Source organism: Anopheles darlingi, chromosome 2, assembly GCF_943734745.1.
Source record: "Anopheles darlingi chromosome 2, idAnoDarlMG_H_01, whole genome shotgun sequence".
Taxonomy (NCBI): Eukaryota; Metazoa; Arthropoda; class Insecta; order Diptera; family Culicidae; genus Anopheles; species Anopheles darlingi.
Genome location: NC_064874.1, coordinates 86,749,402 through 86,761,901, shown reverse-complemented (window position 1 = coordinate 86,761,901; position 12,500 = coordinate 86,749,402). Strand labels below are relative to the sequence as shown.

Below are 12,500 nucleotides of genomic sequence, written 5' to 3'. Positions count from 1 at the left end.
GCATGTTGGAGCTCGCTCGATGCATAACTCTGGTAGCGGCTACGGCGACGGTCGCTATTGTGTGCAGCACACTCGAGCTGAGGCCAATCTCCATCGAAAGGTTGTATAAAATATGTTTATCATCAACCTCACCACCCACCACCACCACCACCCATGCGCCACATCACGATAAATGCAGAGCGCGCTCGCGATGGGATGAGGAGCGATGCAATTTACCGCGTGCAACACACGCACACACACACGACCTAGCGTGGAATGTCCATCCTCCGCCCCTACGCTCGCTAGTCCTCTCGGGCGCAAACGATAGCTAATGCTTGCGAAAGTTGATGGCTGATGTGGTTTATTGCCCGGAGGGTCGCGAGCACGACAGGAGAGGGGATGGAGGGAGGGGTGAGGGTGGATACACGGGCAGCCAGCTACGTTAATAGTCTGCATGATCGATTAGTTCCAGTGGCCGTTGCCGGTGCCGCTGCATAATGTCTCAACTTCGCGGCGCGGCGCTGCGTCCGTTGGCGTCCGTTGGCGTTGGCGTCCGTTGGCGTTGGCGATTATGCCATGCGCCTGGCATGATACCTTCGGCCTATCAGGAGGGGCAGGTGGTGGTTGATGCCCCCCCCGCGTGGTATGGTATTTTCATCATGAATATTTCGCAAACTCATGATGAAGCTGACGCGATGAGTAGCGAATGGAATTATTGATGGTTCGGAGCTACTTGACAGAATGTGAGTATGCGAGTGGGGGGAAGAGGCTTTGTTCACTGAACTGACTTCGTGGACAGTTCGATTCTAGGCACGTGTGTGTGCGTACGCACACATACGGTAGCAAGTGAATGTTAGACAATTGAAATGCACTCCAAAATAATTGGATTTTAGGAAAACTTTTTAATCTACACTAACATACTACAGCATTGTTGCAACCACCTGCTTGTTGCTCTGGAATTCCCGGAACAAATTCCAACTCATATGGCCGCCAGTCGCCACCGTGCATTATGTGCCCATGACCATCGGGTCAACATCCTCATCCTCACCAGCAAGCAGTCGGAAGTTGATTTAAGCTTCTAATGAGAAAATAATTGTATCAAATATGCGCTGGGATTATACTTTATGGTTTTAATTTATAAACGAGTTCCAAGCAACGACGACGACGAGGACGACGATGAAGACCACGACCGAAGCCGAGTGTGAGGTGATGGTCGAAAGGGGAACAGAGGAAACATCCGCAGCCACCCGGACCGCAGGCAATGCGATACCGACGAGCGCCAAAGGAAGGCATTAATATGCATGAGCGTCGTCGTGGTCGTCGTCGTCGTCGTGGTCGAGGCGGACCGGAGCCTAACGAGCTCCTCTCCGTCAGTAGTGAGCCAAGTGAGCCCCAAGAACCTTTTGGCTTCCGCAAGGTGAAAGCGTACGACGCGCGTACGGCTTCGGGCGCGTGAAGGTGAATAATGCAATTGCAGTGTATGCATGTGCAACGGTATGGGTGTGTATGTATGTGTTGCTGCAGCGCATCTTCTGCTAATTCGATTCCGTCATTAGTGCACTATTACCCTCGAGAAGTTGCACCGCTCGGATGCACCGGAGGAGATGAATGACTCCTTCTTCCACCGACCAGCCCGGCCCCGGGACTAGGCATATTACTGCATTTCTAACCAATTGTCTCTCTCTCTCGGTCTCTCTCTCCTCTCTCCCTTTTAGGCGAGCAATTCTTGGTAATCCGGACGTGCTAGGGTCGGGCCAGTGGTACCAGCTGCTGCAGAACGACTTCTGGGGTACACCGTTGGCGGACTCGGGCTCCCACGGTTCCTATCGGCCGCTGTGCGTGGCCAGCTTCCGGCTCAACTACCTGCTGGATGGTTTCAAGCCCCTCGGCTACCACCTGGTCAACGTGCTGCTGCATTCGCTGGCGACGGGGCTGGTGGTGAAGCTGGCGCGCCACCTACTCCCACCGGTGCTGCCCATCGCTCACCACCGGCCACCGCTCCGATCCGGTCCGGCCATTGCGGGTCTCCTGTTCGCCGCCCATCCCATCCACACGGAAGCGGTGGCGGGAATCGTCGGCCGGGCGGACCTTACCGGCTGCATCTTCTACCTGCTGACGCTGCTCGCCTACATCCGCCACGTACGGTGGCGACAGTGCGGTGACCGGCGGCACTGGTTGGCACTGGCCGCCACCATCCTTCTCGCCGGTGCCGCCATCCTCTGCAAGGAAACGGCCGTGACAGCTTTAGTAGTTTGCGCGATTTATGACATCATAAAGGGATACGCCGGATCCAGAGATAAGGTAACGTGCAACCCCCGGGGTGGTGCACCACCACCCTACTCCACTTCCCTTTCCCCTTCGTTCTCGCTGATGCGCGCTCTCTCTCGCTCTCTCTCTATCTCTCTGTAGGGTAGACATTTAATTTTAAATATGCTTTATTTATACACAATTCCTCCACCCAGGGGGTTGGGGTGGAGGGGTGGTGAGGCTGTACACAACATCTCATAATTTACGTTCCAATGAGCCGCCGGTCCCGGTATATAAGACACCGGGCGAGAACGGGCAATGTTGCGATGCTGTCCGGGTATTACTATGTTGCGTACGATGCTTGCTCGCTGGCTGGCTCGCTGGCTGAATAGCATATGCAACGAGACAGTCAGGTTCTGGTGCATCTGCGTTCCGGTGGCAGCACACCATTGCGCTGCTTATGTACCGGTTACGGAAGTGGCTGCCGCCACTATGGAGTTGGCACTTCGCGAGACAGCAGCATAGCAACCACCCCGGTCTCTAGCGCAACAGAGTGACGCACATACACACACAAGGGGGTGATGCAGTGACAGACAGGATTAGTGCATTGTAGGGACATAATAGACGAGCAAAATAGAGAGACAGAGAGAGAGAACGAAGAAGAGGTGAAGAGGAAGAAAAAAAAAAGGAATCGCCACTTTAGCATCGCCACCCCGGGGGGGCTCTGGTCGCTGAACCGATCGCTGCTGCGTTGGATGCAAAAAGATCTCGAGGAAAGCTCTCGAGTGCGCCCGTAGAGATCGCGATGGGAAGAGCAACCGGAGGGGGGAGGGGCGCAACAACGAGGGCGGCGAGCGCGCGAAAGTGCTCTAAACATTCACCCATCAACTCATAAATCCTTCCACGACAGCGCTCTCGGACCATTCTTTTGCTCCTCTTCCTCCTCCTCCTGCTGCTGCTGCTGCTGTTGTTGTCGGTCACAGCATAATACCAGGAACTGCAGCCTGCAGTCTGTCTGCCCTCGATCGAGTGTCCTTTGCTTCCGTGGTGTGGCCGCTGGAGAACGAAAGGAAGAAAAAAAAGGGAAGTGAAAAACGGGAACATCTACACCACTACACCTATCCTAGTGCGCGCGCGCTTCCAGAACAGTGAAAACCACTAAACGTTCACTCGTCCGCGTACCCGCGATAAGCAGGTGCTATAGTGCAGCAGCATACCGGGCTGCAGTCGATGAACGCACCACCCCCCTTGGAGGGGGTTCCATTGTATCTTGTGCACCGTGAGGGTAGAACAAACAGCGCAAAACACTTCAGGAAAAGGTGGGGCTGCTGCGTCATGACGGAAACATGTCTGCCGTGGAACGATGGAAGCTTAGGAAGCGTTTGGGGCTCCTCTTTGCTCAACATCTTTTACATAACGAGCTGATAGCGGGCCGGGCCAGTGGCCAGTGGGTCTCACCTGGCGGCGGTAGTGGAATCGAAATGATCCAATCGGTTTAGAAGCTGTTTTGTTTTTCGATGCGGAAGTGCTCACTGGACTGGGCAAGGATCCAGGCACTACAAATAATGGATGCTTTGTTCGTTGGTACTCCCGATCCGTTGGTGTTTGGTTGCAGTAGTGCGAGACGATAAGTTTGTGCAATATATCGTTTTTAGTAACACAACAAGCGAAACCAATACCTTGCAGTTGTAGTTAAGCAATGACACAATAAGGAAATTATTGTTCAACTGTCACTTCTGCATGTCATTGGTTACTACGATCAAATAACGTTGTACTGATTTGTAGCAAACAAAGCTGCTTGGATGGTACTGGATGCAGTTTATGAATAATTTTCCATTTCTGTAACACTCACACTGCCACGTATTATACTGCAGTTAGTCGTACAATTCCTTAGATTGCCATGTCAATGTACTATTCAGTGCATTCTTTCAAAATGGAAAAAGAATAGATGCTTGACTTCCAGTGCTGCGATCCTTCCTGGTCATGTAACCAACAACCTTCACGGAAAAACAGAAAAAACTCCACCATGGGTCCCCAGGTGTACCCGTGGTGGTGGTGGTGATGTTCCACGTATCATCCAAAACCCATTCACACCATTCACCCGCCGTACCGTTAATCAAACCCATTCAACAGTAAGTCCCCACATTCTTTAGGGACAAATGAACCCATATATACCCCGGGAAGGGGGATGGGGTGCAGCTGCAGCAGCAGCGCACCAGCAACAGGATATCTACCGCGTGCGATACCCACCGGAATCACGCAGAAGGATGCGATGTTTACCGTATGATGTGTGTAGTGGTAGCGGCATGAGGGTTGGTTGCTCATTCGTTCGGAAACGAAGCAGATATGAGCGAAGCAGATGATGGAGAGGAGATGATGGAGAGAACCGACCGAGACACCCGTGCCCGGTGGGGGTGAAAGAGAAAGTAGTTCAAGAGGAACACCATTCTGTGATCCGCTCGAGTCAAACATCGTCGCACCGTTCCCGGGGACAACACACGGGCGGGGGCATGGATGCAAAGAGCATAAATGTAGGAGTCAACGGAGGGAGGTGATCCTGGAGTCGGGGATGCCCCGGGTATAATCAACGGTACCCATTGATCAAGTGCTGCAACCGATGCTTTTGTTGTCCTGCTGGAAACTCGACTCGACTGGCAAACGAAGCGCCCGGAATCGACGACGAAAACGGAATCGGCAGCAGAACGGAACAGAACGAACTGGAGCGAGTAGTTGGAAAACGGGAATGGGAATAACAAAAAAAAACGGGCGAAACGAACATCCCCCCCGCATCCTGTCTTCCACGAAATGCGGATTGAGAAACGGTGCAAGCGGATCGCCGCCGCTGAACTCGTTGCCGATCAGCCACGCCGCCGAACTCATTCTTTCCTGCAACGTCGGAATCGAATGTCCTCCGTCGGTCGGTCGGTCGGTGGGGAAGGGGTTAGCAGCTCCCCGCTTTCCCATCATCCCCGGTCGAACATGCCCGACAAGCAAGTGACTATCGATTGGGTAATATCCCGCTCCGTGGAGTAGTTTGGCGAGAGACTTTGGAGCGTGCTTATAGGAACCGACCGGAATGGTGGGTCTAGGGGGGGTTCTCGGCGGGTGGAAATACTTTTTACAATCACCAAGGGAAGGGAGGAAGAAGAAGAACCGTGAATTCTAACTCCATTCAAATATTTGCGCTCACTCTTCGGATGTCGATCTGAGCGTCCGTTTTGTGTGTGTGCGTATGTGTGTGTGTGAAAGCTGAAAGCCACGTTCGCGGTCCCGGGTTCTCCGTTCGCTGGTCGGATGTGTATTTATATGTTCATCCAGTCCGGGGGGAGAGGGCATGCAGCAGTGCATGCGCTTCTATGCATCCCTTGGGATTGGGTTTTGTGATCGAAGGAACTTTGCACTCCAGCACGCGCTCTCTCTTTCTCTCTCTCTCACACACACAAACACACACTCTCGAAAGCACCAGAGCAGGGAGTTTTTGTTTTCTTGCTTTTTTCCTGGGTTTTCCAATTCCCGGACAACACCACCGTCGTTTGGCCATTTGTGGAGTGCAAATGGAGAAGCTGATGTGCAGCGCTGCAGTCGATGAGACTTGTACTAAACTAGTAGCAGCAGCAACGGAAGAGCGTTCACCTTTCTTGAGCTGAAGGGAAGAAGGAAAGCAGTAGAATAGCAGTAGAACACCGTCCAACCGTCCAACAACGTCCTTTCTGACAATCGAACACCTCGGAACATCGGACGCCAGCAATGGGTGAAGCAGGGATACAACCCGAACACAAATAACCATCCACACGGATGAACGGATGCAAAAGACTAACAATGGTACGGGTATGGAGCACCGGGCATGCTAGACCAAGGCCAGACGTGTTCCGAGCTCGCTCCCAATTGAATGTTCCTGGTAAACAGATTTATTTCATCCGTTTCGGATCAATTCGGTTGACGACTGACTTCGGGGGGCGGCCAGTCTTTGTCGGGCAAGTCGCTCTATGCTTCCCTATGCACCTACATGCACCCGCCGGAAGGATTTATGGGTTCGAGGGTCACAGGTTCGTTCCTCGAATGGCGACCAAAAATTAACCCAACAACCACTTCGTCGCTAATGCGCTCTTGGAGGGTGCTGGAAGAGGAAGGATTTGCTGTGCTCGAGAGAGTACTTTCTGCCTCCTCCCCTCTCCTCTCCACGCTACAATCCGGTTTCGATGGATTTTCAAATTTAAATAAACTTCCAGCGAGTCTCCGGTGCTCAGGGATCAGCCCCAAAAGCTCTAGTGCTTCGTGCATGCAGACGTCATCAAAGCAGCCTTTGCAGCGTGTGCAAAGGTGTTGGTGTTTCTTTTAAACATCTCGCCAAAGTGCTCCCTGCTCCGTATGTGTGTGTGTGTATGTCGCTTCTGCATCATTCCACCCGAATCCAATCAAGTGCTAGACAAACACGAGCTTCAATTTACAAGGACAGAAAGCAAATACACGGAATCTCACCAACTCGCAAATGGACCCCGGTCCAAGTCCAAGTGAGTGTGTGGCTGTATGTGTGCTTTGCACCCCGTTAGCATCCTCGAGTCAGTCGAGTCGAGTCGAGTCGAGTTAGCACCCGAATGTCGCATGTCGCTTAATATCCTGAACTCATTTCTCTCGAGCAAAACATAGAGCAAGCGAGCGAGCGAGCGACAAGCCCCGAAAGTTGACATTCCAATCTGAGTTGCCCGTCTGTTCGAACCTCCTACTCCGGGGGTCTCCGGAGCTGATTCCAAATTTGCATTGATGACACATCGTGCGAATCATCTGCCCACGTCGTCGTCGTCGTTGCACTCTTTCTACACCCTTCATCTGCCCGCCCTCCCCTTCTTACGATTGGAGTACGTCAATTTAAGTTCACCCATTAGGGAGCTCATGAATTCCACTTTACCGGGATTTCATCGTGGATTATGGGAAAAGTTCGTCCACTCCCGGTGTGCTCGAACTGTGCTGATGAAGCCCCTCGCAAAGCAGCACCGGCAAAAAAAGGGGTTGGGCTGGGCTAAACATCTTCCATTATCGACACCAAAGAGCGGGAGAGAGAGAGAGACGTCCGCACCTCGAGGGCCCATGTCCAGCTCGGTAGTCAAACACCAGTTGCTCGCATCCTCTTTACCATGGACACGGTGCCGAGAGAGGGCCCTTGTAGTCTTGTTCCGTTGCTGCTGGTGGTGTTATAGAGCCAGGTTGATGGTTGAGCCTCGCCTCACCGTCGCCTGAAGCTGCATGTTGGTGCCGCGGCTTCAAAGAGAATTAATATTCTGCGCCACGGCTGCCACCGTGCCACGCTTCGCAGAATCCTTAGCCAACCATCCACCTTCACACACACACACACACACACACACCTGGAGAGACTACCAGGAATGAGTTACAACAAGCAAAAGGGCGAACATCATGGGCTCGAAGGACGCACGTTCGCTCACTCCGCGTCCCCGTAGTAATCGACACGCGATTGTCGAAGCAGAAGAAGCAGAAGATGATGATGATGATCGCAGTAATAATGATTGAGCAGAACATGAGACTAGCTCAAGGGGTCGGCAGGTCTGTATGGCCGGTGGAGGGGGGGAACTTTCGCTGCTGGCGCTCTTGTCCGCTTCCCATTTATGCTTTCTAACGGTGTCCGAAGAGTACAGGACAATTCTTGGAACATGACAACCCAGGTGTGTGTGTGTGTGTCTCATGGAGCGAGCATATGGGATGCTTCAGACGTTTTCGCTTCTTTGCTCCACCAAGTCCCTTGCTTGCCAGGTTTGTTCGTTCGATGACTAATGACGCTCGTCTCGCTCGTCTGGATGAAGTGGCCGGACACGGACAAGGTATTAAGCGCTCGGTACTTGTAACACACTGAACACACTTCTCGGAAAACCATCGACAGTGACATGGTCAGTGATGTGTTGGGCGAAGGTGACAGAACACAGTCCGGGTTAGTGTCTCAAGCTTAGCAAAGCAGGTGACTTTAACACGACTTAGAAGGACGACTTCTCTGCACTCTCCGCTCCCGCTTTGGCAAGTCCCAAATGCTTTGGCTGGGCAAAGCATTGGCAAATTCAATAGAAAACGACGCACACACTAACACGAAACACTTGCACACCGCCGCGTCGTTCCAGACGAAATCCAATCTAACAAAATGATGGTGGATTCCATTGTAAGAGTTCCATTCCGTCGTCTCCTCTCGTCCTCCGGCCCCTAATCCTTTATCCCGTGCCCGCACTAGAATGGGGCGAATGGCACGAAATAGCATGTAAATGTGCCACGCCAAGACTTAATCCCTTTACCGGCGGATAAACGGTTTAGGTGCCTCCCGCTCTCTCCTCGTTCCCTCTTTTTCGCACTCTGTGTGTGTGTGTCGTGCGCTGATGCGCAATTTTCGCACCGTTGGCCACCAGCTTTTTTAGGGATTTCGCCGAAGACCCTTTTCAGCTGGCAATCGAGGCAACCCGGTAACACGTCAATAGCACGAACCGATCGAAGCAGCCATCGGCAGGGCGGCTGGTTCATCCCTGGCTAGTAGACGCCTACTACTTCGATTTGAATATGTGACCTGATGGCTCGGTGCGATCGAATCGTTGCCTTAAGCCGAAGGCGACGCCTTTTTTTCCTTGGCTTGGTTTTTGGTCAGACACTGCCACCAACACCACCACTTCACCCACGGCGTTGATCGATCAGCGTGGTTCGACGGTTTTCAGACAATTGACAACCGTAGCGGTGGACATTGGCACGTGGATACCAAGAAAAGGGCGCCTTACCAGTCGAACCTTTTCTATTTTACACATACGTAAACACACACACGCACGTGTACCCAAAAAGCGATTGTGAGTAATCCACAAATTCCCAGAAACCTTTAGTCGTCGACGTTTATGCTGCGCATTTACCAGCTTCGTTTTGAGCCAATGCTTGGTTTGCCCGGAATCGATTAATCGCTTTATGGATTGCAGGGTGTAGGCTTTTCTTTAATTTCAATACTCTTTTCCAGCATTAAAAAACGGGAAAAACGGTCTACCAGGTAAAGGAGCAGTAACCGCAACCACCACCGGCGTTGGGTGTAGGGTGTTGCGTGATGCTTTTGATTTCGTTTGAAGATGATAGCACGCTCTCCGGTGCACTTATTGACCATTTCTTTGCTGCCGCTTTTCCCGATGAATGGTATCGTCAGCATCAGCAACAACGCTCCACATTGGCCACATTGGAAACCAGTAGCAGCAGCAGCAGCAGCAGCACCACTCAGCGAATCAATTGATTCCCTCGCCGAGAATTATCTTTCCTCAATTCACCAGTGCCCGGATGCCAACCGATTACCGTCGGCGGCGGAATCAAACGGATGTTGATCCAGCACGACGGCGACGACGTACAGGGGGTGTGGCAGAAGCAGGAGGAACCACCGCAAACCACGAGGAAGAAGAAAATACGCTTCCGAGCTCGTTAGTGATCGATTCCCTTGCTTTCTCCACCATATCGTTCTCCCCCGGGTTGTTTCTCCCGGGCGGTTGATTTCTACTTTCTGATCCTCACGGCTCCCTCTCAGTGTAGCCGTCGTGAGGCAGGAAATGAAGGGAAAACCGATTTCCACAAAATCATCAAGTGTTCTCAACGTCTGCAACGATTCGCTCGGTCTCCATTTTACTTGGAGCGTTTGAAAAATGTGCCAACGATTTCGCGCTACCCGCTACCGTTGGTGAAACAATGCGGAGCGAGGGGTATTAATCTTGAAGGATAGCCTTGTTAGGTCACTGATTAGCCTATAATCGCTATCGGTAATCGTCATTGAGAGGTCATATTTCCGATTTTCGTTACGCGCACTGCACCTCGCACACTTTGGCTTATGATGTGGATGAACTAATTAGATTTATGAGACTATGCTACTGTGTGACTTTAACAGGATCCCCACTTGGTACGCAATAAAGCACTAATGTTACGCACGGAACAGGCCATTTTGTTTCACAGAAGCCAGTCTTTAACACGGAAAACCCATGTTACCGTTATTGCTGGTTAAAGTTTGTTCATTTTAAAATAGTTCCATCAACCACCAGCGGCAAGTGAAGCGATAGATAGCTCCTCCTGCTCAGCCCATGCAGCCTCGAGCGGACCCGGAATTCAATTTCCCCTTTCCCACGGAGCAGCGATAAGGGTAAACTTCGAGTTGCTGATAATGGCGGATAGTTTACAAGTTTTGCAGCATTTTTGCAGCAAGCCAACCCGACGTCTACCGGGGGGGACAACGAAGGGGTTCCTGGATCGACCAATCGCCGCATCTAACGATGTAAAGCTTGATGAAAGGCACCTCCACAGGGAGGGAGGGAGGGACGGCTGCGGTTCAATGTAAAACTTTCTATACCTCACCTCCGCCCGCTCACCCTCTACCACACCCTCCGGCTGCTAATCAGATCCGTAACCTTTACAGCTAATTGGCAATTTGATATAGAATGGAAACCGAAATGAATTGAAACTTCATCGTGGCAAGGCACGAAAGGTAGGTCCTTACCTTTTTGGGGTAGATAGAGCTCGACGCTCGTCAGTCGGAAGCCCGGGTTCCACCGCTCAAGATGCTGGCCCCGTGAGTGTGGGAGAAGCTTCGGGGTTTTGCCTATTCATCAGCCTCACACGACGGTATTGGTCGATCGAACGGTTACGGTTCGCATCGTGGCTCTGAAAGGATCAACCCGCTTGTAACACCTTCTCGCACCTTTCACCGAACGATTGCTTTCCTGCGTGTTGACGTGCACTCCTCCTCCTCCTCCTCCTCATCGCTCACCCCGTCATCCTTTTGGAATCAAAGCAAAACATTAGTTGCTTGTTCCGTCGAGAACCACTCCCATCCAATCAAGGGCACTCACTCGACTCGTCTCGACTAGATTGTTGCCAAGTTTTGAACAAAACAACCTCCCGTCCAATCCTCTCAGCACGTTAGCAAGTGTTGGCGAACCAGTCGGCAGAGACCGGACGGATGCACTCGAAGTTGGAAGGCCGGCTGGGGGAGTCAGGGTCAGGGGGGAAAAAGATTGCGAATTGGATAAAGATTATGTGTTGTGCTTGCATTGCTCCCAGTTGGAGAGAAGCGAAACTTTTCATTATCCCGTCCAAAGTTGGAACTCGTCAGCGTTGCGCTCGCTTATCGCCCCCTCCCCTCGTGTGTCACACGCCCGAGAAGCTAACAATCTTGAAAACAAAAACATAGTTTTTTCTGCTTCCTGCAGGACATCAGCGTGATCCTTCACTCAATGCCCTACAATCTGCGATATACCGAGCAGCGCAGAGTAGTGTCACTTTGTAGTGGAGAATCCGAGGTTTTGAATCCGATTGATGGAGCCAATCGAAAGAATCGAGAGTTAATTTGAACAATTCGATCCGGGAAGGCAAAATGAGCGATGGGGAGAATGTAATCGAAGCCCGCTCACAGCCCTCGATGAAATGGATCGAGTGGCTTGGATAGTTTGGAAAACTTTGCTCATTTTATTGGAATGGGAAACAACCGAGATTGAGTTTCACATTCATTGTCTTGCACAATGTCCAATTGTTGATTCCAGCGAAACTTTTCCCCGGACCCATGGTTTGAGGTTATTGGATCTTACTTCAACCGCATTCCCGGCCCGGACTGCCAGCCGTAACCGAAGCGCGGTGGCGTTGAACGGGAACATTGAAATTGAATTATTTGGTGATTCCGTCCATTGTTACGGGCGCAACGGAACGCAAACGAAACTTCACCGAATAGCCGGCGGGCTAAAAGTTAAAACTCAAATATTCTGCAGAGTACTCAAGACACGGCGGAGCACACAGTCTTCTTCCAACCGACGATGCTGCTTCTCCGTTTCTAATCATTCAAGACGCGTTCACGAATTCAATCAAATCGAGTAGCGTCTGATAACAGCATGCTATCATGCTCCTTTGGTGCACTTTAAGACCGTAACCTGCTGCGAGTAGATCCAGTGTCCAATATAAACAGGCCGATTGGTTGTTCAACAAATAAATTAGCTGTAAGGCATCGGGCCTCTAGAAAACTTTTCACCCAGCTGAACCGGAGAAAGTTTCATGAAAACAGCAAAGGATTACCTTTCACCTGCAGCTACGGAACTTGCTCGAGGCTCGAAGAGGAACACATAAATCCACCCCGATCCACGCCAGTAATAAACTGTGGAACTGTGGAACTGGAAGCCAATGAAACCCCCGGGAAGAGGGGCCTAGCCAGCCTTCTTGGATGGGCAATTAAAGTGGGCCGCTGCCGGCGGTGCCGGTTAAATCATCATTCTTCTTCTTCGGAAGCCCAC

At 51.6% G+C, this 12,500-nt stretch overlaps 1 protein-coding gene across 1 annotated transcript in view; it reads left to right on the top strand.

The window, feature by feature from the left end:
* The window catches only part of LOC125952827 (protein O-mannosyl-transferase TMTC2), a 125,318-nt gene that overhangs the window by 50,515 nt on the left and 62,303 nt on the right, over positions 1-12,500 (top strand). Inside the window, exon 3 of the mRNA XM_049682559.1 lies at positions 1,695-2,280. Within this exon, the coding sequence (XP_049538516.1) occupies positions 1,695-2,280 (586 nt within the window). The remainder of the gene's footprint in view (positions 1-1,694; positions 2,281-12,500) is intronic.